The sequence below is a fragment of the Acinonyx jubatus genome, chromosome D1 (assembly GCF_027475565.1).
Source record: "Acinonyx jubatus isolate Ajub_Pintada_27869175 chromosome D1, VMU_Ajub_asm_v1.0, whole genome shotgun sequence".
NCBI lineage: Eukaryota > Metazoa > Chordata > Mammalia > Carnivora > Felidae > Acinonyx > Acinonyx jubatus.
This window is the reverse complement of record NC_069390.1, coordinates 101549666-101571033: the sequence shown is the minus strand read 5'-3', so window position 1 is coordinate 101571033 and position 21368 is coordinate 101549666. Positions and strand designations below refer to the sequence as shown.

Here is a 21368-nt window from a genome sequence, read left to right as displayed (position 1 = left end):
AAGGGCAGGAATGATAAGCTGCTGAGAGGTAATGAATCAAATACCCACTTCTGCAGTCTTATTCTACAGAGTAAAATATACATCCCATATCTGGAGGTTAAATAGTTTATCTGTCATCATAAAACATCAGCTAATATCAAACACATTCAAGGAGCAGATATTTTCAATCTCACACAAACTCTTCTAGGGAATAGAAAACATACTCCCCAGGGGTGCCTTGGTGGCTCAGTTGGTTAAGTGTCTGACTCTTGATATTTGGCTCAGGTCATGATCTTGCAATCCATGGGGTCAGGCTCTGTGCTGACAGCATGAAGCCTACTTGGGATTCTCTCGCTCCCTCCCTCTCTCTGCCCCTCCCCCTCCACTGCCTCCTTTCTATCTGTCTCAAAATAAATAAACTAAAAAAAAAAAAAAAAAGAAGAAGAAGAAGACATACTCCCCAACCCATTTTATGAAGTCAGCGTAACATCTAGGTATATCCCAAACCAGTCAAGAATAGTGAGAAAGGAAAAGCAACAAACATAAACACAGATGTAAAAAAAGAAAGAAGATATTAGCAAATAAAATCCAGTAATCTACCCCCCAAAATCAAATAGTAACACCACGCTGAGTTCATTGCAGAATGAAATACTGAGTTAACATTAGAAAATTACCATCAATTTTCTTAAAGGAATAATCATCTTAATAGATACAGAAAAAGTACTTAATAACATTCAACTCTATTCAAGAATAAAAACCCTAAGCCAACTAAGAACAAAAGAGAATATTCTTAGGCTGAGAAAGAGTACCCATGAAAAGCCCACAGCAAACTTTATACTTAATTGTGAAATGTAAAACACTTTTATTTTGTTTTATTTTATTAGTATTTTTAAAAATGTTTTATTTATTTTTGAGCAGGGTGGAGGAGGCAGAGAGAGAGGGAGACACAGAATCGGAAGCAGGCTCCAGGCTCTGAGCTGTCAGCACAGAGCCCAATGCAGGGCTCAAACCCACCAACTGCACGAGATCATAACCTGAGCCAAAGTCGGACGCCCAACCAACTGAGCCACCCAGGCACCCCTCGGCGCAACAGTTCTTAACTGGGGGTGAATCTGCACCCTTCCCCTCCTAGGGACACCTGCCTACACCTGGAGATGTGTCTTCAGCTGCCAGTACCTGGGGGAGGGGGCGCTACTGGCATCCAGCAGGTAGAGGCCAGGGATACTGCTCAACATGCAACAATACACAGGATGGCCCTGTTCAACAAAGAATTATCTGGTCCCAAACGTCAGTAGCCCAAACATCAGAAACGCTATTCTCTGGGAAAGCAACAGAGAGTAAACAAACTAAAAAAGTCAACCAAAAGGTAGACTGGAAGGTGGGAAGGGCTATGGATGAAAAGTTGAGCCAGGCCAGGATGCCAGGATGATGATGGAGGAGGTGAGAAGCGGTCGGATTTACTGAAGATCCTTTGGGAGGCAGGAGAGGACGCAAGGAGCCAGAGATGAAGCTTTGAGCCTGAGCATCTAGAAGGATAACTAAGTGGTCCTTCCCAGTGGTCTCTTTATATCCATTCTAAACTGCCCCCTCTGCTCCCCTGCCAATCTTCTCCTTTCTCCACACGGCAGCCAGGACAATCTTTAAATAGAAACTCGGTGCCTCCAGTCCCCTTCTCTGTTCACTCCCAAGGTTCCCAAATGCCTGGTGGGCGCCCACCCTGATCCAAAAGGTCTATGATGACATGACCCTTCTAGTTCCTCTTGCTTCTCCTTCAACCCTACTCACCTCCACCCGCCAGCCACAGTGTACCTGATGCACCTCCTCAACACACCAGGCTCTGGCCTCTCTCCCCTAACTACCCTCCACTCCTGTCTGACCCTACTCCTCCTGAAGGCCTCTGTTTAGAGGCCATCTCCTCCAGGAAGTCTTCCTGGACACCCTCTGCTGGGTGAGAGGTCTTCTCTGGGCTTTCACACCACCCTGAAAACACATTTATTTTAAAACCAAGACAAAAATGCCTACCATCAGGACATACATTCACTGTGGTTCTGAACATTCTGGCCAGTTCTTACAAGAAGACAATAAAAGGGGAGCTTGGGTGTTTCAGTCCATTAAGCACCCAACTCCTGATCTTGGCTCAGGTCATGATCTCACGGTTCAGGAGTTCAAGCCCTGCATCAGGTTCCAGGCAGCAAGCGCAGAGCCTGCTTGAGATTCTCTGTCTCCCCCTCTCTCTCTGCCCCTCTCCCGCTCACACACACTCTCTCAAAAATAAATACATGTTTTTTAAATAAATAAACTCATGCAACTGAATAAAAAAAAAAAAAACAGGCCAATGTTAAAAACAGGCCAAGAATCTGAATAGACATATCTCCAAAGAATATCTACAAATGGCCAATAAGCACATGAAAGGATGCTCAACATCATTAGCCATTAAGGAAATGCAAATCAAAACTACAATGTGCTATCACCCAGCACCCACCAGGACGGCTGATATCATAAACAGACAAAACAGGAAAATAACAAGTGCTGATGAGGATTTGGAGAAATTGGAGCCCTTGTGTGTTAGCTGGAGAGGACACAAAATGGTGCAGCTGCAGTAGAAGTTTGAAGGAACCGACTCTGGCAGCCCTTCAAAAAGTTAAACATACAAAGCTTTAGGACATTGGACTGAGCAAGGATTTCTTAGGCCACCAAAAGCACAGGGAACAAAAACAAAAATTGGCAAATGGGACAAAAGCAAACTTAAAAAAAAATTTTTGTGCACGAAAGGCTACAATCAATAGAGTAAATGGGGCACTTGGGTGCCTCAGTGGATTAAGTGTCTGACTTCGGCTCAGGTCATGATTTTGCAGTTTGAGGGTTTGGGCCCAGCATCGGGTTCTGTGCTGACAGTACGGAGCCTGCTTGGGAACTTCTATCCCCCTCTCTCTCTGCCTCTCTTTCCTCTCCCATGTGCATGCGCACGCTCTTTCCTTCTCTCCCTCAAAAATAAATATAAAAAAAAAAAAGATGTAAATAGAATAAAAAAGCAACTACTGAATGGGAGAAAATATTTACCAGTCACATATTTGATAGAAGAGTTAATATCTAGGGGCACCTGGGTGGCCCAGTCAGTTAAGCGTCTGACTCTTGGTTTTGGCTCAGGTCACTGTCTGGGGTTTCATGAGTTCGAGCCTCACGTCGGGTTCTGTGCTGGAGCATGGAGCCTGCTTGGGATTCTCTCTCTTTGCCCCACCCCCACTTGCACTGTCTCTCAAATAAATAAATAAAGGGTTAATATCTAGAACATATAAAAAACTCCTACAACTCAAACCAAAATAACCCAATTTGAAATCAGGTGAAGGACCTGAATGGATGTATCTCCAAAGATGACATACAAAGGCCCAACAAGCACGTGAAAAGATGTTCAGCATCACTAATTATCAAAGAAAATGCAAACCGAAACCACACTAAGGTATCACCTCAAACTCATCAGGATGACAAGTAAAACAAACAAACAGGAAATAACAAGTGCTGGTGAAGATGTTGTGAAATTGGAAGGTTTGGTGAGACTGTAAAATGGTGCAGCAACTGCTATGGAAAACAGGACAGAGGTTCCTCAAAACAAATAAAAATGGGGCCACCACCCAAGCCAGCAATCTCACTGCTGGATATACATTCCAAAAGGACCAAAAGCAGGGTATCAAAGAGATAGTTGCACACCCACGTTCACAGAAGCACTATTCACAACAGCCAAGCAGTGAAAGCAACTCAAACATCCACCGACGAATAAATGGGTAAAGAAAATGCAGTGTATACACACAACAGAGTGTTATTCAGCCTTAAACAGGAAGGAAATTCTAACATAGGCTACGATGTGAACCTTGAAGACATCAGGCGAAGAGAAGTAAGCTAGCCACAAAAGGACACATACTGCATGATTCCACTTGAATGAGGTACTCAGAGTAGTCAGAATCATAGACAGAAAGGAGAACAGTGGTTGCCAGGAGCTGAAGGGAGGAGGGAATAGGGAGTTATTGTTCAGTGCGTAGAAAGCTCAGTTTTGCAAGATGAAGAAGTTCTGGAGATCTACTTCACAACACTATGAATACATTTAATACTACCAAACCGTATATTTAGAAATGGTTAAGATGGTAGGGGTGCCTGGGTGGCTTAGTCACTTAAGTGTCTGACTTCAGTTCAGGTCATGATCTCCTGGTTTGTGGATTTGAGCCCCATGTTGGGCTCTGCACTGACAGCTCAGAGCCTGGAGCCTGCTTCAGATTCTGTGTCTCCCTCTCTCTCTGCCCCTCCCCCACTCACACTCTGCCTCTCTCTCAAAAATAAACATTAAAAAAATTTTTTTAAATGTGGGAATGCAAGCTGGTGCAGCCACTCTGGAAAACAGGATGGAGGTTCCTCAAAAAGTAAAAATAGAACTACCCTACAACCCAGCAACTGCACTACTAGGCATTTATCCAAGGTATACAGGTGTGCTGTTTCAAAGGGACACAGGCACCCCCATGTTTATAGCAGCATCATCAACAAGAGCCAAAGTGTGGAAAGAGCCCAAATGTCCATCAATGGATGAATGGATAAAGAAGATGTGGTATATACATACAATGGAGTATTACGCGGCAATCAAAAAGAATGAAATCTTGCCATTTGCGACTATGTAGATGGAACTGGAGGGTATTCTGCTAAGTGAAATTAGTCAGAGAAAGACAAAAATCATATGACTTCACTCATATGAGGACTTTGTTTCAGATAAACATAAGGGAAGAAAAGCAAAACTAATATAAAAACAGGGAGGGGGACAAAACATAAGAGACTCATAAATATAGAGAACAAACTGAGGGTTCCTGGAGGGGTTCTGGGAGGGGGATGGGCTAAATGGGTAAGAGGCACTAAGGAATCTACTCCTGAAATCATTGTTGCACTAGATGCTAACTAATTTGGATGTCAATTTAAAAAAAAAAAAAAATTAAATAAATAAATGTTTTAATGGTTAAGATGGCAAATTTTATGTTATGTGTTCTTGACCACAACTAAAAAAAAAAGACTTCCAACTAATAAATTATGAAGTATTGATAGAATATTAGCATTTCGAAGTCTCCAATGAAGTAAAGCATCTCAGCAATAATCACCAATGACTGCAGAAGACACTAGGTCGGGGATTTTATAATAAATAAATCAAGCGGATAATCTTCTGAACACACTAACAATTCTAACAACACAAAAAGAGGGCGATCAGATGTTACTTGCTTTTTCAACATGACAAAACAGAAGATCCATTATACACACAATACTACCTGTGACACGGTCGTGCCAGTTAAGCACCTAAGTCTACGGGAAAGACAAGGGACAAAAAACCCATTCAAAGATACTGCAAGATTTGATTTCTTTGGACCTTAAACCGCACGTAAAAAAGAGAGAGGGGATTTATAAAGAGTATCTTAAAAGACATTTCAAACATATCTAATGTTTGAATGCCGTCTGTATCATTATTTTTGCAAACCAACTGCAAGCGTATTTTAATGAGATGATTAAGGAAATTTCTACACTGGTCTTGGAGTGACATTAAAGAATTATTAATTTTTTTTTTAATTTTTTATTAGTTTTCTTTATTTTTGAGAGGCAGAGAGAGACAGAGCGTGTGTGGGGGAGGGGCAGAGAGCGAGGGAGACAGGGAATCAGAAGCAGGCTCCAGGTTCTGAGCTGTCAGCACAGAGCCCGACGCGGGGCTCGAACCCACGAACTGTGAGATCATCACCTGGCTGAAGTCGAACGCTCAACCGACTGAGCCACCCAGGTGCCCCAAGAATTATTAATTTTTAATGTGTGATAATGTTGCAGCTAAGAAAACAGTCCTCTTTTAGAAAAATTAAAACAAGGAAGTTGACACAGAATTGTTACATGACCCAGTAATTCCATTCATAGGAATGAATTAAAAACAGATCCTCAAAAGAAACAGAATTGGAAACATGAAAATCCAATATAACAGAGAGCTGATAATGCAGACCAGTGGGTAAGTAAAGTCTTTTTTTTAAATTTTTTTTAAATGTTTATTTATTTTTGACAGAGAGAGAGACAGAGAGAGCAAGCATGAGTGGGGAAGGGGCAGAGAGAGAGGGAGACACAGAGTCCGAAGCAGGATCCAGGCTCTGAGCTGTCAGCACAGAGTCCAACGCAGGGCTCGAACACATGGACTGCGAGATCATGACCTGAGCTGAAGTTGGACATTCAACCATCTGGGCCACCCAGGTGGCCCTAGTAAAGTCTTTTTAATAAAAGGTACCAGGACAATTGACTAAGCTGTATGGGGCCCAGTGAGTGCCAAGGAATCTAAAACTGTATCCTTACCTTATGCCTTGCCTCCTCCCCGCAAATCCACTTCAAATGGATTAAAGAATGTGAAAAGCAAAACATTACAATTCTCATATCCTAGGACTGCAGAGTATAAAAGGAGTTCTTAAACAAAAAGCACAAACCACAGGAAAAGACTGACAAATGCAACCACAATAAAATTAAGGTATTTAGCTCACACCATAGGGTAAAAACCCAAGTCATCAACAGGGAAAAGATGTCTGTAATACAAATCCAAAAAAGTGGGTTAACATCAAATATATATAAAGTCAATATCAGTAAGATATATATCAAGCCTAAGGCTATTATCAATAAGAGAGTATCAGGAATCAATAAGAAAAAAAGCAAACAAATAGAAAAATTGAGGCAGAAAACCCAAAGAGAAATTTCACTCACAGGAAAACGTGAGTGGTCAAAAGGACAAAGTTGCTCAATCTCCTTACCAATGTAAAAAAACTCTCACTGAAAACAAGATATTTTGTAACAAAAATACAGGCAATAATTTTATAATATAACCAGTTTGAGAGCAACGGGTTACTCAAATCCTGTTGGTGGGAGTTTAATAAATAGGTAAAAAACCTTCTGGAAAATATCATTACCTATAAAGTTGAAGATGAGAGTACCTTACTACCAATGACACTCCTGCGTATATGCTAACTAAAGAAATTTTGCATACATGCACAAGAAACATGAATCAAACAGCTCACAGCTGTTTGTTTATAATAGCAAAAAAAAAAAAAAAGGAAACAACCCCAGGTCAATAAACAAATATATCACTTTCAGTATATTCAGACTATGAAATACTACATACCAGTGAAACTAAAGGAACTACAGTTATAACCTTCAATATGAACGAGTTTCAAAAAGAAAAATCTTAACTGAAAAGAGTCACGATTACAGTGACATATACAAGAATATTCACAGCAGCACTGTTCACAGTAACTCAAAACCGCAAAAGGCCCAAATATTCATTAACACCATCTGCCCCAGCTGATGGCTCCCTCCTCCAGGAAGCCTTCTTGGCTTCCAGAGTCCCATTTTCCCAGCTCTCCTGGTATTCCTCCAACCTCCCTGGACACTGTCCACCTGCTCCAGCCTCTGAGCACTGGGAGGGTCCATTGCTTAGTCACTGAACCCGTTCCTTTTTGTACACCCCCAACCCCTCGGGAAGCTCATCCAGTATCCCAACTTCATGGACCATTCACAGGTTCAAGTTTTCTCTCTCTGTAGCCGGATCGCTCCCCTGAGCCGCACGCACACTTGGATCCCCCCACTGCCTTTCAGACACTCCACTTGATGTCTAGCAGGTGCCTCAAACTCAGCACCGCCCGACGATCTCTTCACCTGCCACCCAGTCTGCTGTAGCGGTAGTTACTCCAGCATTTCTGCAGCTCGGGAGCAAAACCTGGAACCCCTTCAAGTCCTCTCTCTCTCTTTCACACACACCCCTTATCTCCGCTGTAAGCAAGTCCCCCTCGGCAGGGGCTCCTCAGCCCTCCACCACCACCTCCTGGCCCACACCGCCAGAACCCGCAAAGCCTCCTGACTGCCCCGGGCTCCCTGCTCTGATCCATGCTTACCACCTCACCCCACAGCTCTGTTCTCAACAGAACCATCAGAATGACCTTCAGAAAACGGAAATCAGTTGAGGTCACGCCTCTGCTCCAAACTGTCCCAACGGCTAGCCTCTAGCTAGCGGAAAAGCCAAGCGCGCAAAGGCTCAGCATGATCCGCCTCCTGGTCCGTCTACCACCTCACCTCTCACTGCCCGCTGCACTCACTAAGCTTCCGCTCTGGCCTCGAGCAACTGATGTACATCCCTGTCTTAAGGCCTCATTGACTTGCTCCCTCACCTCCTTTTCACTATCTTTAGTCTTAGCCCATTTAAAATCCAATCCCCAGTGCTCCTTTTTCCATTTCTTTTTTTTTTTTTAACTTTATTTATTTATTTTGAGAGAGAGGGAGGGAGGGAGAGAGAAAAAGACAGCAGGGTAGGGGCAGAGAGAAGGAGACAGACAATCTCAAGCAGGCTCTGTACTGACAGCACAGAGCCCGAGGTGGGGCTTGAACTCACAACCTGTGAGATCATGACCTGGGCCGAAATCAGGAGTCAGACACTCAACTGACTGAGCTACCCACGTGCCCTTCCTTTTTCCATTTCTTTCATTCCATCCTTTACTTTTCCCTACAGTGGTCACCACGTTCTGATAGGCCACATAATTTACTTACTGACTTGTGGGTTTCCCCCACAAGAAAACAAGCTGCATGAAGGCAGGGATTCTCATTCTTCTGCTCATCTCCAGTACCTAAAAGAGTGCTTGGCACATAGTAGGTGCCCATTAAATAAGTGCAGAATGAATGAATGAATGAATGAATGAATGAATCCATGTAATTGCTCAGAATTGTGCCTGGCACACAGTGATGGTTCAATACTTAGCAATTATTAGCATTATTCCCGCAGGGTTGATGTGATTGGTGGGCAACCCATATACACTCATCTCTTACGTTCTGCTAGTTCGGAGCAGGATACACGGAGATAGGATACACCTACTTGCTAATACTTCTTTGCTAGCAGCTCTCCCCTCTACTTCAGATGGTTCCGTAGCAACAGTGTCTTGCCCGGGTTCTTTAACTCTTTCTTCAGTGAGGAGGCTGACCGCCTGGGTGATGTCACCATTACTGGCCTAATGAAAGAGAAAACACAGACATTTCAAAAGTAAAGCATCACAGCACTTAAAATAAACAGTGAGTGAGTTTTTTTGGTTTAACTCCTGACTACCCTGGTGACATTCTGAGTAATTCAAGGCGTAAGGTAGAAAGGAGGAGAGAGTATGGCGGAGGACAGCAAGGGTACTACGCTCAAAGCTTGTATCAAATGGTTGGCTCCAGGAAGGGAGTTGCCATGTTCTGATTTCCCACGACACGCAGAGAAGAATGAAATCTTGCTGGAGATTTGTTCTCACTGCTCTGGAAGTTACTGCTCCTGATTTTACAGGCTAGCAAAGGCATGATGTATCAAAAGGGGCTGACAGTTAAAACAGAGATTCTAAAGGAAGTCAGCCTCTACAATAAAAATGTTAGGCAGTTACCATATTCGATAGTGGTGACCATACTTCTGTCTGCTTTTACCTTTTTATTAGGAAAACTTTCTAACATACACAACAGTAGAGGGAATGTATAATTGAACCCTATGCACCCGTCACTCAGCTGCAACAATTATCAAGTCATGGTCGATCTTGTTTTGCCTAACCTCTCCCAGACACTGTGAAGCAAATCCTAAGCTTTTCTTTTTAATTTTTTTTAACATTTATTTATTTTGAGAGAGAGCGCACGTGAGACACAGTGAGAGAGCATGGGGGAAGGGCAGAGAGAGGGGGAGAGAATCCCAAGAAGGCTCTGCGCTCGAGTCCGATGCAGGACTAGAACTCACAAACCACGACATCATGACCTGAGCCGAAATCAAGAGTTGGATGCTTAAATGACTGAGCCATCCAGGCGCCCGACAAATCCTAAGCATCTTATCAATACATCAGAATGTATCCTTTCAAAAATACAATGCTATTACCACACCTTAACAGTAACAAGTGTTTTGGGGTGCCTGGGTGGCTCAGTAGGTTAAGCATTCGACTTTGGCTCAGGTCATGATCTCGCGGTTTGTGAGTCTGAGTCCCATGTTGGGCTCTGTGCTGACAGCTCAAAGCCTGGAGCCTGCTTCGGATTCTGTGTCTCCCTCTCTCTCTCTCACCCACTTACTCTGTCTCTTTCTCTCTCTCAAGATTAAATAAACATTAAAAAAAATTTTTTTTAAATAGTAACAAGTGTTTTAATATCATATAACCAGTTCAAACTTACCTGACTCAACGATTTTTGAGTTTGTTTGAGTCAGGATCCATACAAAGGCTACAAAACGCAATTGGCAGATGCATTTCTTAAATCTCTTTTGCTCTGTATGGTTCTTCCCAGTTAAGTCTCCCCCATCCTCAACATCCCCCCACCCTTATAATTCACATGGAGAAGATACTGGGTGATCTGACCCGTAGAGCTTCCGTCCCTGTATGCACTTTCGTTTTGACATAAAAATAGCTTGACTTGACATAACCATGATATGGACAACTATTTTAAAGCCTGCTGACTAACAGCGGTCTTGAAACTAACCTTCAGAGCTTCATGAAGAAAGGAAGGGTCCTGAATGCCTGTGATTTCTCTTAGTTGGTTTAACAGCATTTGGCAGCTCTGTATTTAAGAAACAACAACAACAAAAAAAAACCAGAGACAGGTCAGTCAGAAAGTAAACCTGGATACATTTCAAGAATTTAAGTACAAGCATCTTGGATAATCAGGCTTCAGACTTGCATATTTTACTTTAAGGAACTGACAAACTCCAAGCAACACAGTATTGACTGTCAGACACATTCTAAAATGCCAAATTTATTTCTCTTGTGAAAGGTTAATCATGAAACATGCTTTTGGCACTGGTGGGAAATAATATTAGTAAATAGTAAAACTATTAAGTACGTAAAATATTTAAATGTAGTAGTTAGCCCTCGTAGTAGCTAAAGTGCCTGAGGTTTTTCTTTCTGTGAGTAATACATAACTGGGTCATATAAGGAGTCCAGGGAATTCGCATGGATGTGAAGATGTGCTATTTTAAGCCACACTGCACATGCCATTTTTATGTGTCATTTTTCACTGACAATAAATTTCCAATCGCGTAATTAACAAATGATACCACCAACGTCATGATTTAAAACTTCAGATTTGATTGCTTAAAAAGCAGAGAGAGAACCAACATTTTCTGAATTGTAAATAAAATTCCAGAGGGAATAAACTATGGAAGCCCTTGTCTTCATTAATCAGAATCATGGAAAAACCTATCTTGTTAACTTCCAGCTACCACAAGATCAGTTTCTAACTCCTTTACAGCCTTCAAGTCTTCATTGGAACACTTTACCCTGTTTTGCACAAAGACAAAAGTTAACACAAAACACCTATTTTTCACAAGCAAGCTCGTCTAAAGAACTGGCTCGCCCAATTCTTTTAGATAGATTACTGAAAACGAAATAGTTCAAATTTAATTCAGCGAAAAGAAATCAAATTTATACCATGCCTAAGGTTGTTTTGATATTAAGCCCCAATTCAATATCTGATGCTCCCCATCAACTATCTTTCAGTTAGTAATATGTCTCCAAGAGGCAGTCTACACTCACTGTCAGCTGTAACAGAAATAGTATCCTATGTTTTTCAACAGCTGAGGGCCCAACGCAACACTTAAATATCACACAACTAGAAATAACTAACTGAAACAGACCTGCACAAGTGCTCAGAAAAGCATCAACAGTCTTTCTGCTCTGGTCATGGGCCACAGTCATAGGATAGAAATGGAACCCGATGCTGCTGAGACCAGCACTCTTGGAGGCTAGGAGTCTTGTCAAAGGTAGTCACTGCCTGTATACTGGGACAGTGCTATCAGACTAAAAGGTGTCTGGATTTAGCCTTGGCAAATGCTAGCATAGGGCTTTTAGAAAAATAAAGTGTTAAAAAGTTTTTTTCCCCAAACTAATTCTTTTTTTTCTTTAATAATTTTTTTAAGTTTATTTATTTTGAGAGAGAGACTAGGGGAGGGGCAGAGAGAGAGAAGGAGAGAGAGGATCCCAAGCAGGCTCTGCACTGTCAGCGGGGAGCCCGATGTGAGGCTCGATCTTGCAAACTGTGAGATAGTGACCTGAGCCCAAATTGAGAGTTGGACACTCAACCAACTGAGCCACCGAGGCGCCCCTCAAAATAATTCTAATTCCATTTTATTTTATGTGTAAAAGTGTGTGAATCTATACATCTCAATCATACACAATTTTCTAAAGAATCAAAATCAATATGCCTCAAAAAGGGTGGAATAATACAGACCTTCCTCAAGTTATGACGGAGTTACATGCCAGTAAAGCTATCGTAAGTTGAAAATATCATTAAGTGGAAAATTCATTTAATAGACCTAACCTCCCCAACATCACAGCTTAGCCTAAGCCTACCTCAGATGTGCTCAGAACACTTACATGGGCCTACAGTGGGGAAAAAAAATCATCCAACACAAAACCTATTTTATAATAAAGTGATGAATATCTCATGCAGTGTACTGAATGCTGTACAGAAAGTGAAAACCAGAATGGTTGTAAATGTATCGGTTGTTGACCCCCCAAGGTAGCGCGGCTGACTGCCCCTGGGCCAGCATCACCAGAGAGGAGCATATCGCATAGCGCCAGCTTGAGGAAAAGATCGAAATGCCAAATTCAAGGTATGGTTCCTACTGGATGCATGCCACGCTTACACCAACGTAAAGCTGAACCCTCATACGTCTGTAATTGGGAGGGGGAAACGAGTGGCGCTGTTATCCCTAACTAGAACTAACAAGGTAGCCATGGGATTGATAATCACATCTTCACCTCCAATTACCCTGTGTACCAACTGACACTTTGGATTCCCAGAAAATCATGCTAGTCAGAAATAGTAGTTAACGTACGCTGCTGACTGTCAGAAAGGCAATGCTATACATGCTCCGTATGTATTAACTAATTTCAGTTTCACTCTCCTAAGAAAGCTGTGACAGGTATTATGCTGCTGTGACAGAGAACAAGCACAGGGAGGTCCCTGCACCAACACAAGGTTACTAGTAGGAAGGGCTGCTGTGAGATCTGACCCCGGGCTGCCCTGCCACAGGAGTCTGCACCCTACGCCAGGCTGTATCTGAGAAGACAAGGGTAACAGGCAAGAATACCTATTTCAGGGGTGCCTGGGTGGCTCAGTTGGTTGAGCGTCCAACTTGGGCTCAGGTCATGATCTCACCGTTCGCGGGTTCAAGCCCCGTGTCAGGCCCTGTGCTGACGGCTCAGAGCCTGGAGCCTGCTTCAGATTCTGTGTCTCCCTCTCTCTCTGCCCCTCCTCTGCTTGTGCTCTCTCTCTCTCTCCCAAAAATGAATAAACATTAAAAAAAAAAAAAAAAGAATACGTATTTAATGCAAACCAATGCAGATAATTAATTCTTGTATTTTGACCTTAGTCTTGCATCTCTGGGAGTTTTCTATCACTATTTTGCCTGACTTACAAAACCACACCTTTGACTACTTAGACAATCAGTTCTAAAACAGGAAAGTACTGTGTCAGAGGTAAACACTACTTTTGACTGAATCTGAACGGCACACTTTATGCACCACAAAGGAGAAAAAACAGTTGCCACTTAATCCAGGACACAATGCCTTCATGACAGTCCCAGGAGACCCGTGAATTGGTCACACCAGCTTCCTGCAGCCCTAAAATTTCTTATTTATTTCGAGAAATACAGCCATTTCCCCCGCTTCCCCAGGTGCACTGCCTGGCATGGGACAAGCAATTCTTTTGCATGTTTCTCAGCAACAAAACTTAATATACCTAGGGTGGCTTCCTTTCTTAGGTCCCATAAAACACTCGATTGTACCTTTGCAAGAAAATTTGAAACTGCGATCATCCCTCCAGGGACAAATATTTTGCCTCCCATAAAATCAAATTTATACTCTGCTGTTCTGTTTCTATGCCTTTCTTCATCCAGTTTTCTTTTTTCATTTAAATGCCAAATCGCAGTGTGATCTTTTAATTTTTTTAATGTTTATTTATTTTGGAGAGACAGACAGAGACAGAGCACGAAAAGAGGAGGGGCAGAGAGACAGGGAGACACAGAATCCGAAGCAGGCTCCAGGCTCTGAGCTGTCAGCACGGAGCCCGATGTGGGGCTCGAACCTGTGAACCGTGAGATCATGACCCGAGCTGAAGTTGGACACTTAACCACTGAGCCACACAGGTGCCCCACAGTGTGATCTTTTAAACTGAAAAGTTAACTAACTAAATTAAAAATTCAACTAACCAACAGCACATACAGTCAACCGCCAGGACAGTAGGAGCAGCTCTGACCAAGCACAAACGTGTGAAGATAGTCTAAGTACCTCCTACCTGCTACTTGCAGACAGACAATGTAAGGAACATCTCAACTTCAGAGATCTCAGAATGCCAGATCAATGTGAATCAGTGAAATATGGTACTCAAGTATTAAATAATTCACCAATCATCATATTTAGCCATGGATTAAAGCCCCACTCCCCTTTCTCCACTTTGTAAGATAAGCAGTGGACACTAAGACATCTAGAATATAACACACACATGAAAGGAAAATAAACTCTGAGTCCCCCCTTTTTAAAAGCTACTGGTCGGTTAAGCGTCTGACTCTGGATTTCAGCTTAGGTCATGATCTCAGGATTGGTGAGTTCAAGCCCCGGGTCAGGCTCTGTGCTGTCAGTGCAGAAAAAAGTTTCTGGACACAGACGACAACTATGTAAAATCATTTTGTACAACTCCAGGAACAACACGCTACATGTTACTTCAAATCCAAACTCCTGATTTTGTTCCTCAAAGGCCGTTATCTGCTTCTACCTTTAACCTGCCTATCATTTTCTCCTACTCAGTCCTTACCTCACAAATGCATCCTCTCTCATGCCTTCTAGTGTTAAACTTCTGTTATCTCCAGGAATGCCCAATTCCACAGTTCAGGGCTATATTCATCCCTTTTTTTTTTTAAGTTTATTTATTTTTGAGAGAGAAAAAGGAAGAATGAGCATGGGAGGGGCAGAGAGAGGGGGGGGGAGAGAGAGAGAATCCCAAGCAGGCTCCATGCTGTCAGCACTGATCCCAACGCAGGGCTCAATCCCATGAACCACGAGATCATGGCCTGAGCCAAAGCTGGACGCTTAACCAACTGAGCTGCCCAGGCGCCCCAAGGGATAGATTCATCTCGCTTCCTCCTTAAAGTCATTCCCAAGAACTCTGGTCCACACTATTCTCTACCTTTCGAATCCCCCATATTGTGGGAACAAATGAGCTTGTGAATGAAAGGGACTAAACTGTCTTTACCTGGTATTTCTCATCATGTGGTTCTCTGTTTTCAAGGGGAAATTCCTGCCTCCATAAAGGCAAGAATCATACAACATAATACCTAATTTGAACCATGCAAAGGACTGTGCTGGTAACAGTTGGGACTATCATGTCAACCTCTTCTTTGTGCCCAGAACCTTAGGTGCCTCACACACACGTCATCCTTCTAACAACCCTAAAAGGTAGGAATCGTTATCTTCGTTGTGCAGATTAGGAAACTACAGTTTACCAAATCCATTTTGTCATCAGATGTCTTGAATTAAAAAGGCCAATCAGAGATAACTATTACGAACTTGAATAACAAATTTTACAAGGATTAAGCCGTGCTCCTGACATACACAAATAACGGCTATATGACTCAGTCTCGGGACTGTTTAGCTAAACCTATGTAATTAGTTAAACAAAGCCCAAATCCTAGGAAGTGTGCTACGTTTCAGGTATTACTTTAACAGTAACAAACACACTACGCTCATTAGGATCCTACTGTATTAGTAACTCCTAGCTTTTCCGGGCACTCCTCAAGAAGCTGATTTAAATATTAACTTCACCATAACTACGAGGCAATATACACAGCCCACACCCAACGGGAGACAAGACAAAGCCTGTGCTCCAGTCATAATGAAGTCAAATAACTAGCAAGAGCCAACAGGTTTGCATTTCCTTAGCTAAATCCACATTGTTTTCATTAAACAAAAAGTACTCTCTTTTCTTGCCCAGAGGCAGTGAAGAAAGACAGGGACACACAAATCTCTAGAAAGAAGAAACTCAAGCTTTCTGACCTCGGCCACTCAGTGATTTTGGTGCAATCCAGTCCACTTCTCAGAACTGATGTTTTCTTTAAAAAATTTTTTTTTCAACGTTTATTTATTTTTGGGACAGAGAGAGACAGAGCATGAACGGGGGAGGGGCAGAGAGAGAGGGAGACACAGAATCGGAAGCAGGCTCCAGGCTCTGAGCCATCAGCCCAGAGCCTGACGTGGGGCTCGAACTCCTGGACCGCGAGATCGTGACCTGGCTGAAGTCGGACGCTTAACCGATTGCGCCACCCAGGCACCCCAGAACTGATGTTTTCTTAAAGCAAAGACAGTAATGCATCCCACAATAAGCAATGAAAAGGACTATTCACATAATAAACCCTAACACCTCTAATCCTACTGCAGCTAAATTTGCTCTCTTTGATCAGATGAGGCAAATTTGTGAAATTAATAATTAAGAGTTTTATCTTTAAAACACCCAGTTTAGGGGCACCTGGGTGGCTCAGGCATTTGGGCGTGTGACTTTGGCTCAGGTCACGATCTCATTGTCTGTGGAGTTCAAGCCCCGCGTTGAGCTCTGTGCTGACAGCTCTGAGCCTGGAGCCTGCTTGGGAATCTGTGTCTCCCTCTCTCTCTGCCCCTTCCCTGGCCACGCTCTGTCTCTCTCTGTCTCTCAAAAATAAATATTCGGAAAATTTTTTTGTTTCAATAAAATAAAACACGCAGTTTAGCATGGTGATGAGCTTTCTAAATTATTCCATTCCTTCATACAGGAATGCTATTGTCATTCGGACATACACGTTTCCTAATCTCAATTGTCTATTCTTCCAAATACATTTCTAAATTTGAAGCTAAGTGAATAACTGATAAATGTTCTCTTACTCCAAAAAACTACCAAAGTTCTTTGTAAGTATGCCTAATGAAGTCCTCTCCAAAATTAAAGACCTGCTTTTCCAATTTTAAAATGTAACTTAAGGGGTACCTGCGTGGCTCAGTCCAACTCTTGATTTGAGCTCAGGTCATGATCACAGGGTTCTGGAGTTCAAGACCTACACGGGGCTCTGCCTGGGTGGTTCAGAGCTTGCTTGGGATTCTCTCTCTCCCTCTCTCTACCCCTCCCCCACTCGCACTGTGTCTGTCTCCCTCTCTCTCTCAAAATATATAAACTTTAAATTTTTTTTTTTTACATTTATTTATTTTTGAGAGACAAAGTGAGACAAAGCGAGAGTGGAGGAGGGACAGAGAGGGAGACACAGAACCTGACGCAGACTCCAGGCTCTGAGCTATCAGCACAGAGCCCGATGTGAGGCTTGAACCCACAAACCATGAGATCATGACCTGAGCTGGAGTCAGACGCTCAACCGACTGAGCCACCCAGGTGCCCCTCAAAATAAATAAACCTTAAAAATAAAAATAAATAAAATGAAACTTAAGTACCCAAGGAAAGCAAAAGTATAGCTGTAGGAATCAAAGAAAATATTTAGCAGCAACTCCAGAAATCCAGGCTGGACATCAGGGTCTTAGATGCATCCAGAGTTGGCCACTGACCCTCCATATTCCACAAAACAAGGACCTGACCACAAAAGCCCTGGTGCCTTCTCAGTTCTTCCAGCAACAAGTCCACGTTTATTCCAACAACCCCTGTTTACTCATAACATGTCATGAGGATAAGACTTTCTATCCTTTTTAGTGAACAAAACTAAACTCCCCGGAAGAGGCTACTTCACAACTTACTTCAATGACGTGTCAAGTAGGTACGTGATCAAAAGGACGGTTTCAGTTCATCCCCTGGCCCATGGTTTTTAAAAAGCATTAAAAGCTTTTAAAATGTAGCCACTCTCGTGTGGCACAGAGGGGGGTTTAAACTGGAATTAAAAACCAGGAAGGAACTAACCATTATTCACTTTTCAATTTTTTTCACCTCTTTTTTTTTCAAATGCGCAGAGAAATTCCAATAGTAGAAAAGGATACAAAGCGGAAAGGAATTTCTCCCTTCTTTCCATCTCAGTCCCATTTCCCAGGAGTAACCACCATTATCTTTCCAGATAATGGTATCTTTCCAGAAATGGCCGATGCACATGAATATATGTTTTCAACTGGATGTCATGTCCTGCAACTTTCTTCTTTCATACTGTAGAACACATTAAGACAAGGCTTTTTCATTTCTTTGAATACATGCCTCAATCAAGTACAAGAAATGAGGCCGGGAAACTGTTACAATAAGGACATACAGAATGCATCTTCCCAAATTAAAGAAAATGCCATGTTTAGTAATATATTGCTAAGGTCAATGGGGGAAACCAGGAAGGTAAGGGCAAAGATAGAAGAAATCAAATGCACATGCTTCCAGTTTTAGAAATCTAACAGTGAAATTCGAAGTTATTATTAGGAGGGACTCTGTGTGCAGTTTCTATTTGCGATAAGCAACGGGGACTTGAGAGGTGGTGTGGGACTGGATTAGGAAAGGTTCTCAATGTCAGCATGAGGTTGGACTTGATCTGATGAACAATGGAAAACAAGTCCCTTGGCAGGGAAAAAATAGGAAGGAAAATAAAGGTGCTTTAAGGAGGGTAATCTAGCACAGGTGAACAGCTATTTCAAGGCGAGATGAGACTACGGAAAGAAAGCTTAACTATGAGTTAGAAAGCTACCAATAAAAACAGGTGTGACTGGACAGGGAGGATGCAGGTAGGAGAATGGAGAAGGTGGAACACACAGTGAACAGCTCAAAGAATGGAGAAACGGAGTTTAGTCAAATATTTGAAACTGGATGCCTGAGAGAATGCCGCTGACCATTACAGAAAAGGAGACTAGTGAGAAACCCAACCAATGTAATATACCACACTGACAGAACAAGGGGGAGAAAACACACGGTTCTCTTGACTGATGTTGAAAGAGCATTTGACAAAATTCATCACCTCTTCATGATAAAAACAATCAGAAAACTAGGAATGGAAGGGAATTCCCTCAACGTGATACAAAGGGCCTTTATTAAAAAGCAAAAACAAAAACTCACAGCTAATATCATACTCAGTAGTCAAAGACTGAGAAAGCCATCCCGACATCAGGAATAAGATAAGGATGCCCACTTTCACCAATGCTATTCAACATCATATTGAAAGTTCTGGCCAGAGCAATTAGGCAAGTAAAAGAAAAGGCATCCAAACTGGAAAGGATCTGCCTCTGTTCACAGATGACAGGATACATAAAACCCCAAAGGAGCTACATCTGCTTGTTTGCTGACAAACAATTCAGCAAAGTTGCTACAAGATCAACACGCAAAAATCAACTGTTTCTGTACAGCAGCAATGAACAATATGAAAAAGAAATTAAAAAAACAATTCCAGGGGCACCTGGGTGGCTCAGTCCGTTGAGGGTCTGACTTCAGCTCAGGTCGTGATCTCGCGGTTCGTTGAGTTCAAGCCCTGCGTCGGGCTCGCTGCTGTCAGCCCACTTGCTTCAGATCCTGTTCCCTCGCTCTCTGCCCCTCCCCCGCTTGCACTCCTCCAAAAATAAATAAATAAACACACACATATATATTTTAATCCCATTTATAATATCCAAAAAAGTAAAATACCTAGGAACAAATTTAGCCAAATAGGTGATAGACTTGTACTCTGAAAAGTATAAAACATTGTAAAAAAAAAAAAAAAGAAAACGTAAATGAATGGAAAGATATTCAGGTTGATGCATTGGAAGACTGGATTAGTCATGGCTCTCCAGAGAAAGAAACAAACAACAGGGCGTGTGCGTGCGTGCGTGCGCGCGCGTGTGTGGTGTGTGTGTGTGTGTGTGTGTGTGTAAATGAACACTGCATTCCTAGTTTCCTGTTGGGGAGATGGGTGGGTGAGAAGTAATTTATTATAAGGAACTGGCGCTTGAAATCATGGAGGCTGATAAGTCCCCAGATCTTCAGTTGGCAAGTTGCACATCCAGAAGAGCTGGAGATGTCATTCCAGTCTCAGGTGGAAAGCCAGAGAACCAGGAGAGCTGACAATGTAAGTTCCAGTCTGAGGGCAGGAGACCAAAGGCCCAGCTGAACAGTCAGTTAGGTGACCTTCCCTCTTACTCAGCCTTATTTGCTCTATCCAGGTTTTCAATTGATTGGATGAGGCCCACAGACATCAGGGAGAGCAATCTGCTTTACTCCCTCTACAACTCAAATGTTAATCTTATTCAGAAGCACCCTCACAGACATACAATTGACCAAATGTCTGGGCACCTCATTCTCCAGGCAGGCTGACACACAAAATAAACCATCTCAAAAGACTTCATATTGTTAAGATGGCAATATTATGCAAAGTGACCTGCAAATTCAATGCAATCTCTGTCCGAATTCCAACGGCCATTTTTGCAGAAACAGAAAAGTGGAGCCTCAAATTCATAAGGAATTTCAATGGGCCCTGAAGAGCCAAAACAATATTGGAAAACAAAACCAAACAAAACAAAGTTGGAGGGCTCACACTTCTGGACTTTAAAAGCTATTAAAAAGCTACAGGAATCATGCCAGTGTAATATGGCGAAGGACCGACATACAGATCAATGAATTAGACTTGGGAATTTAGACTTGGGAATTGACCATACGTCTAGGGTCAATTAACCTCTGACAAAGGTGCCAAGACCATTCGATGGGGAATAGCCTCTTCAAAAACTGAAGCTGGCACAAGTAGGCATTCGCATGCAAAAGAATCAAGTTGGACCCCTACCTCCACCATAAACTAACTCAAAATGGATAAGTAACCTAAATATGAGCACTAACATGACAAAACTCTTAAAATATAGAAGTAAATCTTCATGATCTTGGATTTGGCAATGGATTAGATACGGCACCAAAAGCATGAGCAACAACAAAAAAAAGGAGGTAAGCAAGACTTCACCAAAATTAAAAACTTTTGTGCATCAAAAAACATTATCAAGAAAACGAAATGACAACCTCCAGAAGGAGAGAAAACATTTCCAAATCATAAATCTGATAAAAGTCTAGTATCCAAATATATTACAACTCTTATAATTCAAACAACCAAACACAAACAAATGCAATTCAAAAAATGGGCAAAGGACTTGAACAGACATTTCTCCAAAGAAACTACATAAATGGCCAATAAGCACATGAAAAGAGGGTCAACAGTAGCCATCAGGAAAATGCAAATCAAAAGTATAATGAGTTACCACTTCACACACATGAGGATGGCTCTTATACAACAAAACAAAGGAAAAACGGAAAATAAATGTTTGGAGAGGATGGAGGTAGAGAAATTAAAACCCTTGTGCACTGCTGGGGGTGGAGGGACATAAAATGTCGCACCTGCTATGGAAAACGGTTTGGCAGTTCCCCAAAAA

General features: G+C 42.3%; 1 protein-coding gene and 1 long non-coding RNA gene across 6 annotated transcripts in view; both read right to left on the bottom strand.

Moving 5' to 3' along the window:
- Window positions 1-21368, bottom strand: part of USP28 (ubiquitin specific peptidase 28) — a 66990-nt gene that overhangs the window by 36941 nt on the left and 8681 nt on the right. For all 5 annotated transcript variants that reach the window (XM_053204091.1, XM_027036547.2, XM_027036551.2 and 2 more), the window contains exons 2-3: window positions 10483-10560; window positions 8879-9011 (exon numbers count right to left, since the gene is read on the bottom strand). In XM_053204091.1, the coding sequence (XP_053060066.1) occupies window positions 8879-9011; window positions 10483-10560 (211 nt within the window). The remainder of the gene's footprint in view (window positions 1-8878; window positions 9012-10482; window positions 10561-21368) is intronic.
- Window positions 14908-19779, bottom strand: LOC128311943 (uncharacterized). Its single transcript, XR_008290678.1, has 2 exons — window positions 16328-19779; window positions 14908-16091 (listed from the first exon to the last, which is right to left on the bottom strand). It is a non-coding gene; the product is annotated as an uncharacterized LOC128311943 (long non-coding RNA).